A 26,313-nucleotide genomic window follows, 5' to 3' on the forward strand; every position below is an offset into this window, starting at 1 on the left:
ACAAACCCCTTTCTGCCATCTGCTGCTTGATCCCATGCTATGCAATAACTTCCTGCCCTTCTCCCCCTGCCCCCCTCCACCACCACCAGGGGTGTATCTTTTTAACAGACCAAAAGTCTCTTCTGCTCCAGTTATGACCCAAGAGTATTTACATTGTTTCAGAAATATCTTAATGATACTTATTATTACTTACTTCTCCAACTGTGAGTAATGTTCTTCCCTGAATAGCCTGAATAGCTAGGTGCTATTCTTACTACAGTAGTCTCGTTTTGAAATATAAAGTTGTCTTTATCTGGAATGGCTCATGTGCCTCAGACTAAATCCTCAAGGGTCTGTTTGACTTGCCCTAAACATCCCCATGCCAGGTGCTAATTTTCAGAGTTTACTTCTCTTAAGTATGAACAGAGGAGACTGACTTAGGTTAAGCATTGCTCTATTAAACAACCTTGGCTAAAATATGAAACATAAAAATTACATTAATATCAAATACCACATTTCATACAGACATAATAACGATACGGCTAAATATAGCTTGATGCTAAATGAAACAAACTGGACTGGCAAAAGCAATTTTATGCTGGTAGAACTGGAATTATACTATAGATTTTTCTGTCTTAAACATGTTCTCAAAATCCCATACTTATAATCAATGTTGCTATGCAAGCACCTTTCTAATATAGATGTGGCCTTGGAGTCAATACAGTATATTGAATTAATTTTCCCTTAACTGTACTCAGCCAATTCCAGGAACAGTTTTAGAATTGTAGCATTATTCTGAGATCAGAGAATAGACTCCCATTCTACTAGGTATGCTGCATGTCCCTTACATAAAGACATTCCTGTCCCTAAAGATCCCAACGTACACATATGAGGAGAGAATCATAAGTGAATAAATTGGAAGGAGGAAGGAATGAAGATAAGAAAATTATGAAACCACCTGGCTGGTTTAATGAAAAACAGAGTGAGCAAACCCACTGGATTATCTACTGATTTACAGCCATTTTGGCAGAGAAAAAATTTAAGGAGTATTTGAAAGAGGAAGATGCAATGAGTTTGCTTTCCTTTTTCCAAAAATCCTTCTAAGCAAAAGATGGCAGCATGGTAGAAAGCACAGAGGAACCTCAGCATGACTTAAGTGAGACCAAAAAAAAGAGGCCTTGATGATATGTAATCACCAAAACTTTATAGTATGTTTTAAAGTAGCTGTTTAAATCCTGACTGGATTAAATTATTCTTTATGTATTTATGTTTGCTGTTTACTAGTCTCCTTACAAGATCCATTGACAGAAAAATTGTTCACTTCCTTTCCAATATATTAATATTGTGGAATTGTTGATGTAAATTGGCTGCTTGTTTCTTTTCTTTAGATTTTTTTTTTTTCAATTGTGGGTGAAGTGGTTTGTGTTTCCATAAATACTTATGAAGTCCTTAGGGATCCTTGGATGGAAGTTGATAATATCATGCTATAGCAAGGCAGAAGGTAAGACCATGTAACACCTGATTCAGAGAGGCATGAGCTGTCAAGTAGGCAACAACCTACTTCATCAGATGTTGTCTGCCTGACTTCAGATTAACATGGCTAACCTATCTTTTCATGAAGGCAACACACTCAGCCAGATGAAATGTATTGTAATTAATCTACACAAGAAACTTGCTCAGATATTCTCAGTTGTTTTTTTCTGACCAGATGCAAGCTGATGAACATCATACCTAAGAGACTCCAGGTGACCAATTCACTTTATTCTGCATACCACATAGCCTATTTTGACAAGTTGTGCTTCACGCTCTCTGAGAAATTTAGAGACCACTTTATTAGTATTCTAGACAGCAAACAAAACAAATTAGAACCGGACTCAAAGAACTAACAACATATGGAACCATTTACACACAACAGCTAATAATACAAAGAGGAGATAGTCACTTTATCACAAACATATCCACCCCTTAAAGACGATAGAGGGAGCAAAGCTTTCCAAATGTATATACTCCAATAGAAACCCTGTTGTCCACAACAATGTCATCAACGTATCCAGCCACACTGATTTCCTCCCTGAGATTTTTGTATTATCCCATGTTTTTCCTTCTCCCCTACTGCTCAAAAGGCAAAATTATATGGAGATGTCAAGATTTTTTTTATTCCCCATTGCCTACAACTAAAGGAATATTTCCATGACACAAAGCCAGACCCTGATCAACCCACCACAGACCTGGCCTCTGCACAGCATAGGAGGAAGAACACCATCTGAGGGCCACAGCCCTACTCTGCATCTGTGCAAAAAAAACTGTTTCCTCCTCCACACCCTCCCACACACACTCTTAGATTGCCAAGAATCAACATTGCTTATGTTACAACGACAGTTCCATACAATGGAGAGTCATTCTCGGCCTTAAAACAACCCTGATAGCACCTGATGAAGTAGATTGTTGCCTATAAAAGCTCATGCCTCTTTGAACCAGATAGCTTCTGAGGCAGTGCCCTGCCCTGATCTCAGACTAATGTGGCTCTGCTGAACATATAGCAAAAAAAAAATTAATAATTGGTATGGTCTCATTCTCTAAACAGTGATGGAATTGCTGGCCTCTGGAGGTTGCTTTTTATCTCAGTTCTTTTCTCTTTTTTTAAATATATATATATTTTTTTTTTAATTGCAGCTCCCAATCCTTGTGCTGCCAATGGTGGCAGGGGTCCATGCTCTCACATGTGTCTGATCAATCACAATAGGAGTGCTGCCTGTGCATGTCCTCATCTCATGAAACTGTCTATAGACAAGAAAACATGTTATGGTAAGTTTCTTCCCCCCATTCTGGGGGCCAAATTGCATAGATGAATTTAATCCAGACAGAGTACATTTATAATCTTCAAACAAGGTTTTATAGATTCATAGATTGTAAGGCCGGAAGGGACCTTGGAAGATCATCGGGTCCAGTCCCCTGCACCAAGCAGGAAAGATAACTGGGGGTCAGGTGACTCCAGCAAGGTGACCGTCTAATATCTTGTAGTGATATTTTCAAAAGTATACCCACTGTTGAAAACCAGTGTTATTCAAATATAAGCAGTATGTGGAATTTTGATATGTATTACCTTATTCATTTTTTTCCTATGACTTATGTGTGTGAAATATTAGTAGAGCTTATCTCTACAGAACAGGAAAATTTGTAAGGTGCAACATCAGAAAAGTATGATGCAGGTAACCTACATGGCAAAAAAGCACTTAATAGCTTTAATCTTACCTGTTCTTCTTATAAAGTCATCTTAGCATAGTATTTTGGCATTAAGAACTAAGATGAAGTAAAAATAAAATATGCAGTCTTGCAGATTATATGTATATAATTATATGCAACACTCTTAAGCTATAATAGCCCCAGAAATGTCAAACATCTTTGTCCATTATTTATAAAACTTTGTAGTTCATACTTTTTTTATAATGTCTAACAGAGTCTCAGAAATCTCTGGAAAAATATTTCCCTGTATCAAAATATGTTAAAGAAAACAAAAGTCATCTCTGTAGTTAATACACTGACAGACTTCCCTAAAGTATCGTATGTGTTTCGAAGACAGAAGTGTCTTCTGTATTACCCTTGATCTATTTACATATAATACACCAACAAATTGCATTTGTAAATAGATTCAGCTGAACAATGGATCCCTCATTTGTGGCCTCCCCATTTTTGTTTCAACTATTTTTAATCAATTCATACATTGAACAATTACTTTTAATTACTTCTAGTTGTAATGCTTTAGAGCCATAGTTGTTATTGTTGTTGCATTTTCCTCCTGAGATTTCTCATACCATTTAATATTACAAAGGAAAAGTAGAACTAGAGAATTAGATTAAATAATGTTTTGGAAGTAATAGTTTTAAAATACTGTGTTCAGTTGGATGGTATTTTTGTTCTTCAACGTCTTGCAAGACTGTATTGTTATAATATCTTTGGAAAAGCTTTTTATATGTCTAAACTAATACATAAAACTGATTCTATGGCTGTTACAAAATTTATTTTTCTAGGGTAGCTTGCTTATATGTTGTGTTAAGTAAATAGATTTGTTATAGGCATAACTGTCATTGATATCAACTTCATTTTTTTTAAGGTAATAACTAGGGGATACCTTTGAACTCAGTTAACTCTGATTATGAAAAATCCCTTTTTTTGGTACAGAAATGAAAAAATTTCTTCTTTATGCAAGACGTTCAGAAATAAGAGGTGTGGATATAGAAAACCCATACTTCAACTTCATCACAGCCTTCACTGTCCCTGACATTGATGATGTAACTGTCATAGACTTTGATGCAGCAGAGGAACGTTTATATTGGACTGATGTAAAAACACAAACCATCAAGCGTGCTTTTATTAATGGGACTGGTTTAGAAACTGTTATATCAAGAGGTAAATAGCATGTTATCTATATAAGTATAGTAATCATTTATGCAAAAAAAAAAGAAAAGATGTATATGCATTAAGTATGGAATCAGTACATTTGTCCAGTTTTCTTGTTACATATACTTTACATTGATTGTGGATAATTAGTGCTGAGTAATAATCTCTCTTAATTTTAATTAATAAATTAATTTCAGTTAGACATTGATTTTACTTCACAGATGAATAAAACAGTTATGCTTTCAAATATAATTTGCCATGATATCTAATTCTCACTGAAGGTTTAAATACATCTCAATAGCAAAATAAATGGTTCATTTTTAGAAAGGAAAGATAAAAACCATAAGAAAACAGAAGTAGTCTGCTGAAGATAGCTTCACAAGAAATTTGTTTTCTATGCCTATCTCTAGCATTGCATATTTATCTCTGTTGACTTTGGTCTAGTTTGATTGTCCTGTCTCACGTATAATAATCTAGGTTTAGTGGCTCCATTGTGCCTTGGAAGACTTAAAATTTGAACCACAGACAAAATTGGATTTTTGTTGAGGAGTACCAAGTTATTTGACATTAACCATGTGGGTGTAGATGGAGGGAAGGACTAAACATGTAGCGTTTCTTCTATGCCTCTAGACATTGTGTTCAGCAGGATCTGTTGGGGAGGTCCCTGAGCTTAGTTGTGATACTAGTGCCCTGCATTGGTTTTTTATCACTCAAGTAATATTAGAAGGTGACTTTTTTTCTCCATTTTGAGGTACTGGAATCCAAGAAGAACTTTATTTTGCTCTGGAAAGGGACTAATAAGTAGTTTTGCAGAATCCATTGTGTGGCAACCATTACATAAAACTTTGACATCTCCAAAGATTACAATAATACTATTTTCAGAATTAATAGCTGATTTTAGATAGATTTGCTTTAGTGGTAATGTCAGCTTTTGCATCATCTTTGGCACTAGGAAACACTCTGCTGACACTGTGGCTGTTAGGAACACTCCTTATTATGAAAGAAGCTGTGTTTACTATGAGATCTGGAGTCTCTGCACTACCAGTGCTCACATATAATAACATGCTATCCCCTCTGTTGGATTCAGTTGTGAGTATGGTGTCAATGCCTGTATTGAAAGCCTTTTGGGACTTTTGCCCTCAAAGTCAACAAAGCATATTATAACACCTGCTTGAAGTCATGATAAGAACTAATTAAAGAAATGTGTATATCTGAATGCTGAATCCTCAGAAGTTATGTTTATATCCAAAGACAAAAAGACAACAGGAAATGATTTTTGCCCTAGAGGATCAGGCTGACTTTTCTGCCCTAGAATTCTTTTGGGAATCAGTTACCCAACTGATCTGTTCACTATCATTAGTCTGCTATCTTTGGCTTCTCAATCCCTGGGAGGAATCAAATCAGGACTTGCAATACAAAGGCCAGCACTGTATTTCAGATCCATGTCAGAGACAAGTTCTACAGCACTAGGGAAACTGCATCTACCTGCCGGTGCCATTGGTGCTATTGAGACCTCTGCATTGGAATCAATTTCAAAGCTTTTTTTAATGTGATTACATGTTGAATAATAACATTACATCTGGACCTTTTTGTGTCAGAGCTGTCAAGATTTGTTTTAGACTGTTATGAAGTCCAATTAATCTAGATGGTGTGTTAATGTCAGGATGCCATTTAACATCCTGTATATAAAGTGTTACCTAGCTCACTTCATTTATAATTTTTTGTAGTTTGTTTGTCTGTCTAAAAGCTATGGATCTAATAAGGAAGGGTGAGTTATTCCACCTTGCCTTTGCCAACATACACCTTTTAAATAGCATACTTATTACAAGTATTTTCCACCAAAATAGGGAAATGTATTGCCATCTATGCAGTCCACATTTGGTTGTTTTCCTTAAACGGTAATTTTTATGTCTGTTTTTACTTCTAAAAGATAGCTGAGGACTCGGTCATTTTTTAGTTCAATTTCAATGTTAATTGTTGCTGCAAGTTTTCTTTTGGCTTAACAATAAAATATTTATGATTATTCATGCTTTAAGTGTCTGATAAATGCAAAAGATTACAATCTTGTATAATTGTTGCTAACACATTAAAGACTAAATTAAATTTTCCCCAACACAGGAAATTATTTACTTGGAGAGCAAATCAAATGAACAACTTAAATTCACTCTTATTTTGATCTTTCACATTTTGCAGATATTCAGAGTATTAGAGGCCTTGCAGTGGACTGGATATCACGCAATTTGTACTGGATTAGTTCAGAGTTTGATGAAACTCAAATTAATGTGGCCCATTTAGATGGGTCTTTGAAAACCTCAATCGTCCATGGAATTGATAAACCCCAGTGTCTTGCTGTTCACCCAGTCAGGGGGTAAAGTATAATTGTTTTTAATTGGTAAAGTATCATTAGGATAAGAAAGAATCCTTATATGTGCTATTGTGTACAGTGCTCATTTAAATATTTAGGACTACAAAGAAAAATCTAGAATATTTGGAAATTAAAAATTTATGTTCTCACCTTTACTAATACAAATAGAGCTTGCCTTGGTCATTAACATGCCTTTTATAGTGGCACGGTAGGAGGACAAAATTGCATGTGTCACTTTATATATGGCTATTTGTGTAAATTTGGAGAAAAATTTTAAAAATCAGTTATGAAATTATGCATTCTTCTTTTTTTCCTGCAGAATTGTATGAAAACTTTTAAAAATGTATTTTCTTGATTTAAATATTACAGTTTTCTTAACAAAACTTACTATGATTTAATTTGCGCAGCCATACGTATTGTAATTTTGTCTATACAGTTAAAATTATTAACATATTTTCACTACTGACAGATTTAGAACATTATATATATGAAGACACATTTTCAATCAATCCTTTCTCTTGTTAAGGAAGCTTTACTGGACTGATGGAAACACAATTAACATGGCAAGCATGGATGGGAGCAACAGCAAAATACTCTTTCAGAATCAAAAAGATCCAGTTGGTAAATATTATTTTAAGCTTTTTTTATTATTTAAGGCATTTCATATTGAAATTGTTTTATTTACTTTACCACTATTCATTTTACCTTTTGAAGACATTTGGGCTCAATCCAGTTCCCAGTGGAAAACTTGTAACTATCCATCATGACAATGTAATAGGGTGAAAGAGAAATTTATTTTCTGGGAGACATATTTATTGACTCAAGAAAGACCTTTGGAGGTCTGAATACGGTATAGCTCATTTTACTCAGTGGGTTGGAGGCCATAGCACGCACTCCTACTTTCCTTTGCAGATGTGTGCAAGAGATAAAGGACGTCTTTCTGATGTCTGTGAACTGACTGATTAGGATTCTGATTCACCCTGGACTCACAGACATCTTTGCTCAGAACCATAGCTTTGTGCTGAAAAAAGATTTTGGCTCTTATTTTTTTTAGTTTTTATTGTTTATGGCAAGAGAAAAATGCACGTAAATTACTTTTAAAACTTTCACTCTTGAAAACTTTTTAGACAAGTCCATAATGTGTTTTTCAAAGCTAAATATTTCAATGTTTGGATTCATTAGTTTTGCTTGTTTTATTGGTGTAAGAAATATTAATACTAATAATAAGAAAGAATACCTCTGTAGAATATTAAAATACTGGACAGAAAAGCTCATTTTAATAACTCACTTATAATTGACAAGGTGGACCCATATTCAGTGTATTTGAAGCAGCTGTGTAAGTAATTACTGACTTTTTAGACATTTGGGGAACAAGGTAGATATCTTTATTAATTAGGGCTTAGAATCTATTGTGCAGTGTGACTTATTAGGGATGTGGACATTCCCAACTGACAAGCATCAATTTCTGAGATGTATTCTATTTTGGAGTTGGAAATATACAAGTAGACATTTCTCAATTAGAGTAATATAGAGAAGAATATAATATATTCTCATTGTATTATATTATATTAGTACTTCAAATGCCTTGGTGGCAGAGATTCATAAATAATAACTTTATGGAGACAGATTTTATTGCCTGTTGGTTCTACCTTAATTACCTGATAAGCCTTGTTAGTCTTTATTGCAATTTCCAAAGGCTCAAATGCCAACACAAATAGAAAAGGGAAAAAGTCCCTGCATGTTCAGCACTTATCTGTTATACTCTTATAATTAGTAGAACAAAAACTTCATATGGCTTTTACTATTTGTTTTGTTTCATGCTTGATAATAAGCTAGGGAGTGTAATTTGACTATGTAATATCCTTTGATTAGTATTTTTTAGAACATTTCTTAAATAAAGTATTTTGTTTTCCCAAAATCATGTGGTGCACTTTGAAATCTAGATATGCTTTAAAATTTCATTGGATTAGCATAAAAGATCTAAAGATAAATAAATAAATAGGGGATTCCTCATTTCTGCACAAGCATAAAAGACCTGATAACTCTGTATACACTATATACAAAAAATTATAGCTTCCTTGGGCAATTAATCTTACCATCCTTACTATTAACATGATCATGAATGTAGAATAATTTTTTTTTCTGACTAGTTTGGGTTGCTATTGCTTGGCTAGGTCTGTATTGTATTTGTTACTGCCCTCCCTTCTTTTTGTTTGCTTTTTACCGCCGTTTTGTTTTCTCTGCATGCTCACATTCTAAAAATAAAATATAAGGTAGAAAGGGAAGGGAACCTCCTTGATCATGCCCTTCAAAGTTTTCTTGGCTTAAATTGATCTATTTAGGGAAATTATCTTTATGAAATGGTTTGTAAATATTTTGTGAGAATTTTTACATTTGCATTCTGTAATAAAATAACCTTAGTTGGGGTGCATTTTAGGAGCATTCATTTTTAAGATCTAAGAACACAGTGCCATCTGCATAGCAGCAGATAATCATCCTATAGATAGTGCATACTTAAATTATAAGGTCATGTTTAAGCCATTTTGGGAAACTTTATTAAAAAGTCTGATCATTATTGCTATAATTAACCTATAATGTTTTTTTTACAACTACAATAGATATTTAACAGATTCATCTAGCATGAATAAATTAAGGTTTTATATGTTGTTCAGAGGCACATAAGATCATATTGGTGATTAAGCTATAATTGGATATGCTGTTAGTGTAAGGCTACCACAGCAGGAAATAAGGTACAAGGAAAGAGGGATTGTAAATAAAAGATAAGTACAAGAAGTATTTAAAATTGTAAATAAAAGATAAGTACAAAAAATTAATTGAAATAATATTGTTAAGGTTGCAAGTATGTGAATTTGAAAGCCAGTAAATCTGAAATTGAAGATTACTCTCAGATCTGTGTATGAAATTGCCATGCTGGGGGTACTATCCATGTAGAGGTATAGAGTGAGGAAGTTTTTTAACATAGTTCCAAAAACACGTTGTTCCACCCTAGAAGCAGAACAGAAATGGTGATTGTCAGCATTTTATAACTCTGGCAGGATATAAAGGGCTGTTCCTGAGCCCAGCAATAGGCACTTAAGGATTATCCCCCAGGAAACACTGAAGTCTTCTTGTGAAAATGGAGGTGTTTGATCTCTTCCAAAAGAGGCCATATTTTTAAGAGGGGAAGTACTAAATAATCTTAACACAGGGACTGCCAGTAAAAAACAAAAATAAAAAGTAAGACTTCTAGGTGACATTGATAAGGAAATCAGAAAATAGGTGGGAAGAAAGAATCAGGAGTAGCTCATAAAAAAGCACACTATATAAATACCAAAGGTAAAATAAAGCATTGTCAAGTTTCTTATGATGTTATAAGTGCTGCAATTGACTATGTACTTCTAATTGAAATGGGCTTTAATTAGCATGGGAAAAATTCTATGTCTCAAAAGTGTGAGACAAGTAAAAGTGCTCTTTGGGAAGGTAAAAGTGTTAGGTTTCATGTGTACTGGATAGGACAATTTAAGAGGAGGTCAATGGAGCAGAATAACAGAGCTGTTTTGGGAGATGAGATGTGTCAAACATATAAGTAATACAGAAGGCAAGGCAGGGAAACACCTTAGGGCCTAGTTACATGGTATGTTTAGGTGGCTTCTGGAGCTCTTAACCCCTGTATTGGCTGCATGTTAACACCTCTAAGTGTTTTAAAGCGCTTTTTTATTTGGCTTAAAGTTATGACACTTCAAGGTAGGATTACCTCTAATCCATCTAATTTTGCTGCTGTTCCATTAAGATATGGACACTCCCTACACCTATTTTGTCCAAGATGAAGTCTGCCAACATCCCAAGATGCATTGACTTCTCCTGACTGAGGCTGAGCGGAGATGCCAGAGCATAGAAGGGCCAGGCAAAGAGCTTCAAAGTTTGTGGATGTTGGGAAGAACAAGTGCCACAGCCCCAGAGTGCCTGGTGGCTGCCCTGACCTGTTTGCTGGTCCCACTGGTGGCAGCACAGAATAGGGAGGACAAGCTTCAGAGAAAAAAAAAGGATTTGGCCTCTTGGAGCTCAAGCAGTGGTCTGTGTGGCAGCAGAAGGAACCACAGCTGCTGAGCGCTCTGAGGTTGTAGTGCTTGTTCTTCCCAGAGGAAGCAGTGAGACTTGTCTTGCTCCTGATTTATTTATTGACTTTGTCTGCCTAGATTGCAATCAAGGAAAGAATTCAGACATACCAATACTTTCAGAGTGCCAGACCATTAACACCCAGAGCAAACTTTTTTCATTCTTCAACTATAATAATTCTGCTTCCTCCTCTTCCTCAATAGACTAAAAAAGAACCACACAAAATGTGAAGACATTGTCACAAAGACAGTACTGCTTTTGCATTAAGAAACATTTTATATAGACTCCTAGTCCTTCCCCTGCTCTCACTAAGCCTCTAGTAGCAAGTCATAGCTGTGCAGGTGAAGGACAGTCGGAGATGATTTTTCACCTTAAGGTTTGACTTCTCCACTAAGTCAATTAACGTTTGTGTGGCTTACAGCATAAGGTGTAACAAAGTCCTAATAGACTTGCTCATTAAGAGAGGCATGAGCTTTCATAGTCTGCAGCCTACTTCATCAGATACTATGATAACACATCTGGAGAAACAGGTGGAACTAGCCAGAAGATTTCAATTTCTTTGTTTTTTTAATACTATTTTAACTCATCTTTCTGGGATATTGAATGTCATTATTTTGTTTCACTCTCAAGTTGCTCCACTATAGTTACTACTAAGGACTAAGACAAAAATAGTCATGGTAATATTATCTTCTGATCCCTACAAGACACTGCTACAAGAAGCACATAATAATAATAATAATAATAATAAAGTTTACAGAATTTTAAGGTGTAATTTGACTGCAAACTCTAAAGACCATGCTTTGTAACAAAATTTCTGCAATATCTGATTTATCCAGCTTTTATAACAACTCAACAGAACCCAGAATCACAAAGCAGCACAGAAATATTTTTTTAGTCTTATCTGTTACTACTTTATCTAATTTTACCTGCATGGCAGATTGATTGGGTTTATTTTTATTTTGGTTTAAAAGAGAGAGCGAGAGAGAGCACGCACTCAGTAATTGACTCTGGGCTGTATTTGGCAGCTGTGTTGGTCTAAGGGAAAAAATGCGAAAATCTAGAACCCTTGGTTCAGAGATGATATCTTTTACGAGACCAACTGAGAAATTGCAAACATGTTTTGCAATTTGGTCTAATAAAAGGTATCATCTCTGAACCAAGAGTTCTAGATTTTTTCAGTAACTGACTAGCTTACATTGCTTGTTCGTCTTTTAATCCATATGTGCAACATACTTGAAATAGAAGTGCATCATAATCTTATCAAAATACCCAACTTGCATTTTATGAGTTTGTACTGCTACTGAGTGAATAATTGAAGCCTTCAGGCAGTTTTGGTTGAATAACTTTGTTTCTTTTAAATAGAAATCAGTATTCCAGGCAATCCATTGTAAAACTAAACATTCCCAATTAAGATTTATTGCTCAGTTTCTGAGGTACTAAGTGCTCAGAGCAGTTTACATAACGTTTGGATTTCAATTGACTAATTAAATCTATTTTCATTTTTAAAATACATTTTCCTGGTATGCAGTTTTATCTCCAAGGCTATAAAAAATAAGTGTTATCTGTCAGTTTATTATCTAATACAGATCTTCCCTCTCTAGGTTTGCCACCTTTTTTGAATATTGTATTTTTGTTTTCAGTCAATTATCATCTATGTGTTCAACTAAAAAAAAAAAAATTAAAAATACTAATATGGCAGAATATCAAAAAAGTAATAAAACCATATAAAATGAGATTCAATGTGAGAATTTTAGTTTTAACAAAAAACTTGATTTTTTTGAGTAAGCGTTGTAACGGTCAGTTTGCATGGCATTTCAGAATAGTGAAAGATTGAAAAGAAATAAAATTTGTCATTTTCTAAAATGCTTTCATCTGGACAGAGTTATAATTAAGTTGTTGAAATGCACAGTTGATTTTTCTCAGATTATGTTTTAATACTAGATAATAAATGTTTACTGGTGTTTCCTAGCTATTTGATCTCCAGAATGATCTTGGATAATACAGCTGCTACAACGTTTGCAAACAATTTCCTCAGTTGGGATTATGGATACATAATGAAATTCAGAATATTTTTTGTTTCCAAAGAAAAACTTTATTTCAGAGATCTTGTAATACATCTCCCATTAAATCTTTCCCCCCCTAAATTTAGAAACTCAAACATTTTGCTGTGGATAGAATTTATACAGAGGGAGAAAAAAAATCCCCCCTGACAAAATCACTTTTACCTCCCTGGATATTCTATCACTGGCCTCAGAGTAGCTATTCTTTAAAAAAAAAAAAATAATAAAAATTAAAAACCAACTTGAAAATGAAATAGTGGACTAGCTTGTATGATTCTTATGTCCCTTAATAGGATAACTGCTTTGTTTATTCTTTTTAATCTCTTCAACCTACCTTCCCTCTCTCAGCAGTGCCTCTTTCTTATTCCCCCCCTTTCCATATCCTTTGCATTTAAATGACTTTATTCCTTTCTCTTTAGTCCTCCTGCTCTCTGTGGTTACCTATACATTTACTCCAATGTGTTCTAATTACAATACTGTAGCATTGCCTCAGTGTCACATGTTTAAGCCCCTGAGGGGTGACACGTCAACCCTTCTGGCATCCATTAAAATGGAAAGAGTCATTAAAAGAAAGGGCCAACGTCTGAACTGGCACATAGGAAAAACATTATAGATAGTACAAATCCTTTCTATTTTTTTTCAGAAATAGAGTAAATAAAGCAAGACCAGCACCTGCAAATGACCACAAATCTAAATACCATTTGCCCTATTAAATCTCTTTCTTAATCCTTTTAAAATTCCTGGGCAGCCCCTATGTTTTTAATGGAAGCAGTCACAAACCCTGTCTAGAACACAAGAAGCTAGGACTTAAGAGGCTCACCTGAATCTAAAATTTTTACTAATGAATTAAGCATTATTGCTCAACAAAGTGGCATTATTCATCATCATATTTTACATGGCATCAAATATATACCTATAATTTGCCTGCAAAATCATTATATGGGTGGGGGTAGACAGCATCACCATCTTTCCTTAATTTTTATTAATTATTTTAGTGGGGTAGTGGATTATAAGTGATATTTGAAAACTGATAGACTTCTATCACCATACTGCAACACTTTTTTTACTTTAGAAGCCCTATGGCCCATATAACATTTTGTGGAAATGTAATCCCAATTTAATATTAAATTAATTGGTTACATAACTGTATTTCCCTTCAGAAGCCTCCTTTCCTATCTGGGTTCGACTCTCAGGAGACCTACATTCCATCTAATTGTTTCTTTATGTCCAGCAACTTGTATTTCAAAGTTATTTTAAGTTAGTATACTTGACAAATAGAGGTAGATTTTTTTCAGTTCTAGTTCTTACAGTATAATTCTGTGATCTGTATTGAATAATATAGGTATAATTATGTAACAAAGTATAAGGACTTTCCTTATATTAGAAGCCTTTATCACCCCAAATTCTGCCTAGACATGATTTGAAAGTCAATTTCAGAGACTGAATCTTAGATAAGATGTGCTACAAAGTTTGCAAATAATTTTTTCACTGGATTTCCTCAACTGGGATCATGAAACTTGGATGTGGAAAAGTTGCTTCAGGAGCCTAAGGAAAGAATGGATGATAGCTATGTCTTCTTTCACTAAAAGTTTCTAGCCTCTGGCTTTGAGGGTTCCTTCCATCATTTATGTTCTGTTTTCCTAAAACTTAACTGAGAGTATTAGGATGTTATATTGAATAGGAGACAGATTTTTTAATACACTGTTTCATTTGTAATGTCTTAATGTATTCTACTATCTTGAGAAAGCAATATTAATTAAATTTGTATACAGTTTGTTATGCTGGGATCAGGAGTAGAGATGCCTGAAGCTGTCCTGTGGTCAACTCTGGTGTCTTTGCACCAAGTGGTAAGGGAACAGGTAATATCTACTTTGAGATGAAAGGAGACATGTAAATTTAAATTGGTGTAATTTACAGAGGTAGTACTTTACCCCTGATTTTACCAGAATAATTTTCCACTGGACTGGGCAAAATTACCATAGTTTAGGTCTTTGGGTTATCTATCTCCTACTTTATATGCTAGTGTAATGCTGATTGTGTCTTTATCATGCCTTTAATATAGAATTTATACCATTAATATATTACTTGTATCAAGTCCACAATATACATGTATTAGGATTAGGGTAAGAGTCAACAAAGTTTTAGTGTGTTCCTTGCTATATTAATGCTTTATCCTCTCGCCTCCTGCAACCAAACAACAACAACAAAAACAGCCAATTTTGAGAGGTTCTGAGGACCATCTGATTCTGTTAGATGTCATGTAAAGAGTTCTGCCTACCTTCCTAAAACTTATTGAAAAATGATAATCAAAATTGTAGAATTTTTTTAGGGACTATGCAGCTGATAACAAAAACTACATATTTGATCCCATTTTTACCCCCAGCTCATGGAATGCTATATTCTAAACCAGTAATTTTCACCATGGTGCCATGAGGTGCTACATAATGTTATCACTGTTAGGTGTACAAACATGGTTCACAAAATAAACCTAGAGATTTCATATAGGAATCCACAGAATTAAAAACATTCTGCCCTGTTGTGATCTGAGTTCTTTGCAACAGAAAAATTGCTCTATTATTTTTTCCATAGATAAAAAATGAATAAAAACTAAGAATTGGTATTTTCTGAGGGGTGCCTCAAGTCTAAGAAGGGGTCCTTGAGTCTAAAAGTTTGAGAACCACAGTCTTACACCATTTAGACAGCATGTGTAATCATAGCCTTTAAGCTTACAAAGCAATGCAATCAAACTGCTCTACATGTGCTAAAATCAGGTTGTGTGTAGAATAGTGTACCGTTGATTATAAGTGATGAAAATATTGAAGGTAGTTTTATATGTAGAATATTAATCCTTAAAAACTTGCATTTGATAAGAACCACTTGAGTATCTTGTGCATTTTGACTTGTACTTTTACCCAGAAAAAAATCTCCCATTGCTTTCTGTTCATTTATTTACACTACAGTAGCAGCATGTCCTAGCATAGACCCTCCTGAGCATGCCTCACTTACCCACTCTGAGCTGCACGTTCCAAATTCAGAAATGTGGCAGTGATGCCACTGCGGGGTCATCCCTCTTGAAATTGCTTTTGAGACTTTGTTTTTCAACATGAGTAATAAAAACATCTCTTCAGATTTGGAACACAAGATTTGTTTTGGTAGGCAAGGTGTTCTGAGACATGCTTCCACTATAGTACAAACATGCTGTTTCTCTTACCATATTTATTAGTTAACTTACTTGCTTAAAAACTCTGCTCTTATAATTTAGAATCTGTGTAAAAAATGTGGTGTATATTTCTAAATTCTAAATTGAAATCTGATTAATATGCACATTTACATATATTGCCTTTATATTCTAAATATATGTGTGTGTGTGCGCGTGTGTGTGCGCATTATAATATTATAAAAGCCTTAGTTTGTCTGTCTGTGTGTCCATAATGCTTTATTCTCACTCTGATTGGATGTCTTGGCAGCCAATCAGAGTGCCCTACAAAAACAGAGAGACAGGAGACAGGGGAGCACCACCATGACAGTGGGGACTGAGGGCCCAGCGGGGAGAGGAGCAAGCAGCGAGGCCAGCTCCCCTCTCCTGCTCCTTGGAGGAAGAGGGGGACAACACAGATTGGAGAGGTGCTATAATGGAGGGGAGGGACAACAGGGAAGTCCTTGAATCCAGAGGTTGGTGCCCCCCCCCCCAACAACAGCTGGCAAGGGGGGGAGGCAGCAGGCAGCAGGGGAGGGAGGGGAGCAGGAAAGGGTGTGGGTGTGGGGTGGGCAGTGTCTGCACCCCAGTGCAGCTGCCACCAACCACCACCACTGTTGCAGCCATAGGCCCCAGCCTGAAGTGGCGGAAGGAGGTGGAGAGCGGCCCTGGACCCAGCCCAAAGCGGTGAGGGGGGGAAAGGCCCCGGCCCTGGCCCTGGCCCCTGCCCAAAGTGGCGGAGGGAGGGGAAATGGTCCACGCCCCAGCCTTAGCCACAGACTGAAGCAGTGTGTGTGTGTGTGTGTGTGTGTGTGTATGTATGTATGTATATGTGTATATATATATGTGTATATATACATATATATGTATGTATGTATGTGTGTGTGTATTTTTATATATGTGCATATGCATATAAATGTGTGTGTATGTGTACATGTATATAATATAAACTGTCAACTCAGATATTTATTTCTAGCTCTGTTTTAGATGGTTTCACAGCAAGTGGGGAGAACTACTTAATTCAGGGCTTAGAGACCCAGGGTGAATTACAGTATCTCACTGTGGTAGCTGGCAGTTGTCCTTAAAATGGGGAAATCTGAAGAGCTATGAACTCTAACCTTACCTTTGTCATCCCAAGCACTGAGGGCTTATTTACATAGCAAGCTGGTTACATCAGTGAACAAAATATCTGTTGTAAAACAAAGCAATTTCTTAGCATGATGCAAATGTCAAGTTACCATGCCAGTTTTATCTCCTTAGAATAAAATCCATAGTAACAATCATGCAGTATCTCTGTGCCCCAAAGTATTTTGGTAGTTTTCCAGTGAATGTATCATGCTGTTTAGCACCCTATCCCTACCTTTTGCTATTTGCTGCTCGCAGGTCACAATGGCTGGATGCTTAAATGCTAGCTTGCAGTTAGGTTCTGTCCATTTGACAACGTGCATGCTCCTGGGCATGACCATGTCATAGACATGCACCATGTCTATGAAGCTGTCACGATTTTTTATAATTCATACCTGGAATTTTGTTTAGTACTGTGGCCTGGTACTTTGTGGTGGTTTCCAACTGAAGATAGGCTGAAGTACTGGATCTTCCTTGCCCTATAGAGAAAGGCAAAATACAAGAAGGCCTGAGGTTGATGCATTTGCTGTTATGAAAAATGATTGCTATTCCATGCAGCATTATGCACATTATATTCTTTTTTTTCTGGATATACTCACCACTATCTTATGCAGATACGAGCAAGTAAAATTTGAGTTTTAATTCACCTCCTTCTGAGTTACAACTGGTCCCCATTTGCACAAAAGTGGGACTGCAATTAGCAAGAATGTAACAGTCTGCCTACTAGACACAGCTCCCTGCCCCCTTGTTTCTTAGTTCTTTACCTGGTCTTCTCAGCTGAAGCCCAACCACCATATGCTCAAATTCATTACCCTGCTACTATTTGTTTATTTGCTGGCTATCCATCTTGTGCCAAAATAAAGGTCTCTATGGGCATTTTCAATTGTTTCCCTGATGTGGCACCAAGCACTTTTAATTAGCTAGCCATGCTCATTAAAAGTTCCCACATGTTACGTGTATCAGTGGTGCAGCGTGTCCCCATGAGAAAATGGTGGCGATGTGCTTTGAACTAATGCACACATTTTATATCAAAGCACACCACCGCCATGTTCTCAGCTTGGAGATGTTCTGTGCCTCTGGTGCACGTGACATGCAAGGCTGCCAGAACACACCAATTTATGTGCTCCAGCAGGCTCAATTAATGCTCTAGTTTTCCAGCATGTTGAAGCAGGCTCCCCACATGTGTGTAAGTGCCCTATGTTACCTATTCATGATTTTGCTGGTTCACATGACAAATGATCTACATTTATAAAAAGCATACCACAACACAGAAGAGTACTAAGATGTTGCACATTCTTTAGTTCAATTGGCAAATAAATAGTGCATTTTGATTAAGCAAAAGATTGATTCAGTTCATCAGTTCAAGTTTGTCATGAGAACTAATCTTGACAAGCCTTTACTAATATTGATGCAGATCTTGGAAAGATTGTTTTTTTTTTCAGCAAAAATATCGGGAGGACATTTTTATCAGTACAAATGTACTGAAAAATTGCATTTATGCAATAGGAAAGCTCTAGGTAGGGGCCCAGCAATTTAACAAGGAAGAAACATATTTAACTCCTAGTACACCTCAGCTTCATTGCAGAACAGCACTGATAGCAGAGGGAAATTTGAATATGGCCAAAGGGGATTTAAAATTTCAGATGGAATGAAATTTTAGATATAGAAAGTGCTCTAGCAGAAGTCTCTCAGAGCAAAACAAGGCAGATTCTCTAGGGTCATGAATAGGTGGCATGTTTTTCTATTGACGCACTGTAAAAATAAACTATTTTGATGAGGAACAGCCAATAAAACTTTGCTGGGTTACTTGTAGCTTTGATAACTTTGTATTTCCTTTGCAGTTTAGTCCTTTTGATCAAGAACACTTTCGTTTTTAAGAATGCCTTCGGAAGTGCAAATGTACACACCAGTCTACGCTTATTAGGCTCTTTTCTTCCCTCACTGCCATCTCCTATACCATACCTGCAATTTGCTAGTCATTATTACACGCAAATGAATTAAGCCTATGCTGCTCCCTTATTATGAATTGTAATAGTATAGACCAGGAGCTGGCAAAATATGGCTTGTAGGCTGGAAGTCACCTTTGAAGCAATTGGGTCTGGTCTATGGAGCAGAGGTTTTGACAACATTCAGCATCAGGGGCTTTGGTGGCATTTAGTGGGAGGCTTCTACACCACAGTTGGCTGCGTGCTTCATCTATGCCATACTGCAGCTGGATAGCAGAGAAAAGGCCATAGTGTCCTAATGGCCTTGCGTACACACATTGAAATGACGTGAAAGAATTGTCCCTGATTTGGTCTCCTGATGAAGAAACTTAACCGGAGACATGTTAGCAGGCATTTGAATGCTCATCCCTTGAAAAGCAGAAAGCTTTCAGCGTTAACACTATGAGGCCAAAGGTACACCATACACATGTCAGTATGCTGTACCAACTGCCTTAGTCTGCCCAAGGACAGATGGCAGCAGTGCACAGAGAAAAACTGATGGGCAGACCCTGCCTGCTCAGTCAGCCTGTGTGTCTCTGCATCACAGTGTGTGCAGAAGGTGTGTTCTCCTCAGCTGAAGCAGCGAAGTCCAATGAGCAACACACAGCCTCTGTGGGGGAGGGGGAGAATAAGCAAAGCACTTTGGGATGATGGAACATCTCTCCAAAGAAAACATGTACATGCTTTTCTCTCAAATTATAACATTCAGTCTCCCAGCAGAAACTTGCTGGGAGGGATTTAACTGGAGTTATTTTTCTCCTTGAGATAAGTTTTTCTCTGGAGGAAAAATCCTGAACATCTGCACACTTGTGGTTTCTCCTAGGAGAGCACCAACTCTCCCTGGAGAAACTGAATTGACTCTATGTGGCCACTGTCCACTAGTTTTAGTACTGAGAGAGAAGGTAAATAATGAATGCATTTTTCCTTCCTCCATTCCATTGATAACTTCATAGACATTTCAATTTCCTATTTCACAATCTGAAAAGTCTTAGCCTGTTAAGTTGTTCCTTGTACAAAAGCCTCCCTATACTGCTGATCATTGTTGTTGCCCTTCTCTATAACGTTTCCCCCTCTTGATACCCTTTTGGATGTGGGTGCAGTATTCAAAGTGTAGGCATACCATACATAATGGCATTTTTTGTTTCAATTCCTATCTTAATAATTTCTAACTTTCTATTTAATTCTTTAACTGCTATTGAATTCTGGGCCAATGCTTTCAATGAACTATCAACAATAATTGTAAGATTTTTTTTTGGCATACTAACAACTGAGCCAGAGCCCATAACTGTATGCACATTTTGGGGTTTGTTTGTTTTTTCCTGTGCATCGCATTATACTTATAGATTTATAGATGTTAGAGTCTGAAGGGACCTCAGTAGGTCATCCAGTCTGACCCCCTACCCTGGGCAAGAAAGAGCTCTAGGATCAGATGATCCCAGCTAGGTGCTTGTCTAGTCTCCTCCTGAAGACTCTCAAGGTAGGGGAGAGCACCACCTCCCTTGGAAGCCTATTCCAGATTCTGGCAACCCTTACTGTGAAAAAGTTCTTTCTAATGTCCAACCTAAATCTTCTGTCCATCAATTTGTGGCCATTGTTCCTAGTTACTCCAGGGGGTGCCCTAGTAAGTAGAGCATCCCATATTCCCTGCTGCCTGTGTTGACATCACAATTACTTATAATAATACTTAGTAAAACGCAATCACTAAACATAACACTGTCAAGCTTGATTTTTTTTTTTCTTGTACTCAGAAAACTTCATAATGCTTCAGTCATGGTTTTATCCTGTAAAACGCAAGGACAAAAAGCGGGGGGCTCAACCCTTTTTTGGTTAGTTTATTCATACACTGTGGCTGGCCTTGCTTGGCCTATAGCCAAAATTTGTTTTTCCTTGCACCTTGCAGAGGTTGCTTTTTTAGCAGTGTTCATCTCTTAAAGTGGCTGGTGTTTTATGCCACACGTCTCTTTTCTTTCACTATGAGTTTTCCTATTGGAGTATGCTTCCCCTAGCTTTTTGTTAATAAAAGATAACTCACAAGGAGGTGGGGGCCAGGATTTTAAGGCACTTTATATTTGCCTCTGCCTGTTCCTCAGGGTGGTTATTATGCAGCATTTTCAGAGCCTACCCTGCTACAGGTAGCTTTACTACACTAACTACACTTAAGAGGGTGGCAGTTTAAGGTCATACCCAGGATTAAACTCTTTACTCTCCTGCTCTGATTTTCTTTACTTCTTGTGGGCACAGTATCTGACTTCTGGGCTTCTTTCCCCTCACCCCCTTGGGTCAGTTGAGATTGCAGGCTCCTGGCTCTGGCAGCTCTAACAGTAATCTTTTCTCTGTGCCCCTTCTCTGGACTGCCAGATTACTTGGCTTCTTAGGGTCCTGCAGACTCTTTATTAGATCTTTTCTTTTTTTTCTTTTTTCTCTCTAATGACCTTTTAGAATTCTAACACTTTCTCTAGGTTTTACTTAACTTCTACGTTTCCTTTTCCTTAACAGATCTTAACCATAACCTTTTTGGGCTATAGGCTTCACAATTCATTCTCATTAGTGGCCTCTTCTTGCTTTACTATTTGCAAACTAATTTATTCATTAAATCTCTCTTACAGCTGTACAGCCCAGCAAGCTTCACTTTAGGACTAAGGAAGTTTCTCCGAAAGACCGTGGGTGACAAAATACATACTACACGTAATCCCTTTACGAAAACGCTTCCTACCTTAACAAGGAGACTTTTAAGCTATGCCTCTGCAGAGAAAAAACAAAACATGTCTCTGATAAGCTCACTCCTCTTTTTCTGCTTAGATTAATTCAAAGTAATTCTGGGTACTGATTTCTGTTTATACAGCTGTACCCTGATGTTTCCTAAAACAAGCTGTTATACTTCTATAACTATCTTTATCTCTTTTAGGCTCTCCACTGTTCCTGGAGAGGCGGCAGGGGTCAGGGGAGGAGAACTAAGTTTCTCCTCACTTGTAATCACAAACTCTATGTCACTGCCTGAACAGTTGTCTAGTAACAGTTCTTGTCCCTTTCTGTGCTCTCTGCTTCTATTTTCTGGTACACACAGGATTCTAGAGCGTTTGCCTTACATTTCTCTAACTGGCTTTGATCTTTCTGAAGCTGTACTGTTTGCATAACACTGTCATGCTATAAACCTGTACTGGTAGCTTACACTTTACAAACTTCACAGCAAGCACACCTGCTCTTGTTCTTTCTCCACAGAAGACTGTAATTATTCACAGGGACCTTAGAATTAAAAGACCTTGTTCATTCACACAGCCTTTCCAGCAGAGAGATGACTTTCTTTCTTTCTAGCTTCCTATTATAAACATAACAGGAGGTTCTTACTTAATTTCAGGCGGACCACAACATATACTCATGTCCACTACCGTTCCTGACTTGGACAAACAAAGTATCTTGATCAGCAGTAACAAACAACATCTCCTGTACGATGCTTATAACTCTAGTTACAATTACTATACAGCTCTACTTTACTACAAGTTTCAGCTAACCCCTCTAAAACAAAATACTCTGTATTAACAAATTCTTCAATCAGTCAGGTTACTACTTTTGTGTCCTGGTGGAGTTGCCAATTGCTGGACTGTATTTAAACCCAGCACCTATACCTTTGTTCTGGATGGACATAATCTTCAGACTGACCACAACACTTGCCAGTTGATAATAGGTGAATTTATTGATACAGAGCAAGAACAAAAAAGCAACAATACAGATAATTAAATAATTCTATATCTACTAAGCCTAGGACTGTCATCAGAGTTAAGGTACATCCAGCCAGAATGCAGGCTTTACTCTGAGGTTGTTTCTCTTAGGTGTCAGCAGTCTGGAGTCTGCAGGTGAAACCAAGCTAAAGCCTGGAGGGCAGTTGCTTTCTGGAATTCTTGCTTCTGTGATCTTTCACTTAAAATTCCCTTGGCCCAAGCCCGGGCCATACTCCAGGCCAGGTTAGATAAACTCTCCTGGAGCCCCTGCAGCAGACCCCCATTCTGTTTAACCCAACTCTCAGTAAAATCACGGAGGTCACCCTGACCCCACACACACAGAGGAAAAGCCTCTGAACCCACTGCCAGGCTACTGGGGAAAGGTAAAAGACAGGGTACAATAGCTGAGGTGGCCCAGGAGAACCTAATATGCCGCTAGGCCTTACTCTGGTAGGATCAGGATGATCAGTCCCCTCCAAATGTGTGTCGAATCCTGCCGGCTACACCAAGATGTTAGACCTCAACTCCATGCAGTGCCCAATGACTAGGGAGACGATGATCCAATTGCTCATGGATCCTATCACTCATTAGCCAGAGCAAGCAGGGAGCAAATGCTACTTGCATACATTGTTCACAACAGCTTTATTCAGAATGGAGACAGCTTCAGATGAGCTGCCTCACACACAGAGCCTGTGAACATGGGGAGCATCCTTGAACAATAGTTTTTTTCCACATTTTATACACTTTGGTTCATGCTCATTAACATTTATTCCACCCTGTCCCTCCTTCTGTTCCACCCATTTCTCCTCCTATCCTGAAACTCCTCCTCTGTTTATTGTTTGTTTCATTAGCATGGAAATGCCTACGCATTTTATTCATTTACATGTCTTTTTGCTATGAGCGCATGTCTAAGACCTTGACTCTTGCTCTTCAGTCAATGGGCGGACTTTGGAGGTTTCTTTACCAATCACCATTCACCTTGTTGCATATGTTCATGTTGGTTATGTGTTGTTTTTTCACATTCCGGTCTGTTTTTCTGTCCCATGTTGTACAGTCTTCCACATTCTTACAGCTTCACCTCATTCACAGCGCACAGATTCACATAGACTCACTTGAAAATGGTTAACACAGTTAAGATGGTTACTTAGCATAAGCAAATGGCTGGCTTAGCAAAGGCAGACAAGGCTCTTTGGGTGAATCTGATATCTTTTATTAGACCAACTTAAATAGTTTGAAAACAATTTTTAAGCATGCTCTCAGGATTAAAAACCCTTTGTCAGGCTAAGGAGGTATCAGCAGTTGGTGTGTGCTCTTTCTTGGATGGAATGAAAAGTAAAGAAGCCAGAGGATGGGCTGGTATGTGTACAACACAGGCAGTCAGTGAAGATGTAGATTGAGGAGTCAGTGGGTGAGAGACAGTGTGGGTGGGGTGGGAAGAGAAGGGGGGTGAATAGTGGAAAAGTACCTGGGGAATCAGATGTTAAGCAGGTTATAATGTGTCATAAATTCAATGTCTATATTTAGTCCATGATTTTTAGTATCCAGGAGGTTTATGAAGTGGAGTTCATAGGCTCATCTCTGGGAAGTGTTTTGTAAGTTTCTTTTGAGGATCAGGACTGAGAGATTGGAGAGAGTGAGAAATGTATCCCCACAGGTAATTGGGTATTCCTATCTTTGACAGATTTCCAGTGTGCTTTCATTCTGGTGCACAGTTGTTGTTTGGTCTCTACTACGTATTTTCCATCAGGGCGTTTGGTGCATTGGTTGAGATATATTACATTTCTGGAGGTGCAGCTGTAAGATCCAGACATGCTGATGGCTCTGTTGTGGGGTGTAGTGATTGTGGAGGTGGTGGAGATGTGTTGGCAGGTTTTGCATTTCTTGTCATGGCATTGTCTGGATCTGTTTGGTGTGTTCTGGGTCTGAGGAAGTTTGCTTCTGGTGATGAGGTTGACGAGGTTCTGTGCTTGTTTGAAAGCTAGGATGGGTGGCTCTGGGAAGATCTCTCTAAGAATAGAGTCTCTTTCTAGTATGGGTTGCAATTGTTTGAGGATTTTCTATACGGGTTCAAGGGAGGGATGATATGTCATAACCAGTGGTGTGCAATTTGTGGGAGGTTTTCTTCTGTACTGCAGCAGTTCTTCACGTAGTATCTGGGTGGCTCTTGCAAACATGTGATTTAGCTCTCTGGAGGAGCATCCTTGTTGGGTAAAAGCCTTTTTAAGATATCAGATTCAGCCAAAGAACCTTGTCTGCCTGTGTCCTTAGACCAACATGGCTACAACCTACACCCCTGTAACATGGCTTAGCATAAGCATTCATAAGCAAAATTTGCTTGCCTAAGCATCTTGCAATATTACTTTTAATATATCATTCTGCCTTGTGGTTAGCAGCTTTGCTAGGCCACAGGTCATACCTTTACTCAGCTGCAAATCCAGTGCTCCCCAAGATGCAAATATTGTCACCCTAACACTGCCCTCCCCTGATGAATTTATAGGCACTTGTCTTTGTTGAACTGCATCCTATTTCATTCTGCCCATTTTTCCAACCTGTCCAGATCCACTTGTATCTATTCCCTACCCTCTGGTGTGTTAACTTTGCCCCATAATTTGGTATCATCTGCAAACATGGACAGGATGCTCTCTATGCCCTCATCTAAGTCACTGATGAAGACATTGAATAGTACCAGTTCAATGTCTTCAGTGAGTCCCACAAGTACCGAGCCTTCTGGGACTCCACTGCCCACATCTTTCTATGTCGATATTGACCCATCCACCACCACTCTCTGGGTGCAACCCCTTAAGCCAATTTACCACCCACCTGACCCTGTAGTCATCTACATCACAGCCTGTCAGTTTATTTATGAGAACAGAATGCAATACCATATTGGAGGCCTTCTTAAAGCCTAGGTAGATGACAGCTACCTCAACTCCTTTGTCTAAGCATTTTGTGACCTGGTCATAAGCATTCAAACTTAAGGTTTGAATTTCATCAGTTATTTAGTTGCACACTCATTTTCACTCGATTCTTCTGCACTTCTTCTGAGTCAACTGTGTGGTTTGTTTTGTTTTTTCACCACCCTGAATAATCTGGTGCCATCTTCAAACTTGGCCACCTTTCCTCCTTTCCAAATCATTTCCGAATATATTAAACAACACACGTCCCAGCAAAGACCCTGGGGGAAACCCACTGTTTACTTCCCTCCATTCTAAGATAATGTATACCTACTTTTTGTTCCTGCCCTTTTGCCAGTTACAGAAGAGGACCTTGCCTGTAATAACATGACAGCTCAAGTTTATTAAGAGCCTTTGGTATGGAATTTGGTTAGAAGGTTTTTGGAAGTCTAGATGTATTGCATCAACTGGATCGACAT

At 37.6% G+C, this 26,313-nt stretch overlaps 1 protein-coding gene across 5 annotated transcripts in view; it reads left to right on the top strand.

Moving 5' to 3' along the window:
* The window catches only part of LRP1B (LDL receptor related protein 1B), a 1,609,743-nt gene that overhangs the window by 1,057,039 nt on the left and 526,391 nt on the right, over positions 1-26,313 (top strand). For all 5 annotated transcript variants that reach the window (XM_019480601.2, XM_059727405.1, XM_059727406.1 and 2 more), the window contains 4 exons: positions 2,653-2,784; positions 4,159-4,386; positions 6,571-6,745; positions 7,269-7,363. In XM_019480601.2, the coding sequence (XP_019336146.2) occupies positions 2,653-2,784; positions 4,159-4,386; positions 6,571-6,745; positions 7,269-7,363 (630 nt within the window). The remainder of the gene's footprint in view (positions 1-2,652; positions 2,785-4,158; positions 4,387-6,570; positions 6,746-7,268; positions 7,364-26,313) is intronic.

This window comes from Alligator mississippiensis, chromosome 4 (genome assembly GCF_030867095.1).
Source record: "Alligator mississippiensis isolate rAllMis1 chromosome 4, rAllMis1, whole genome shotgun sequence".
NCBI lineage: Eukaryota > Metazoa > Chordata > Crocodylia > Alligatoridae > Alligator > Alligator mississippiensis.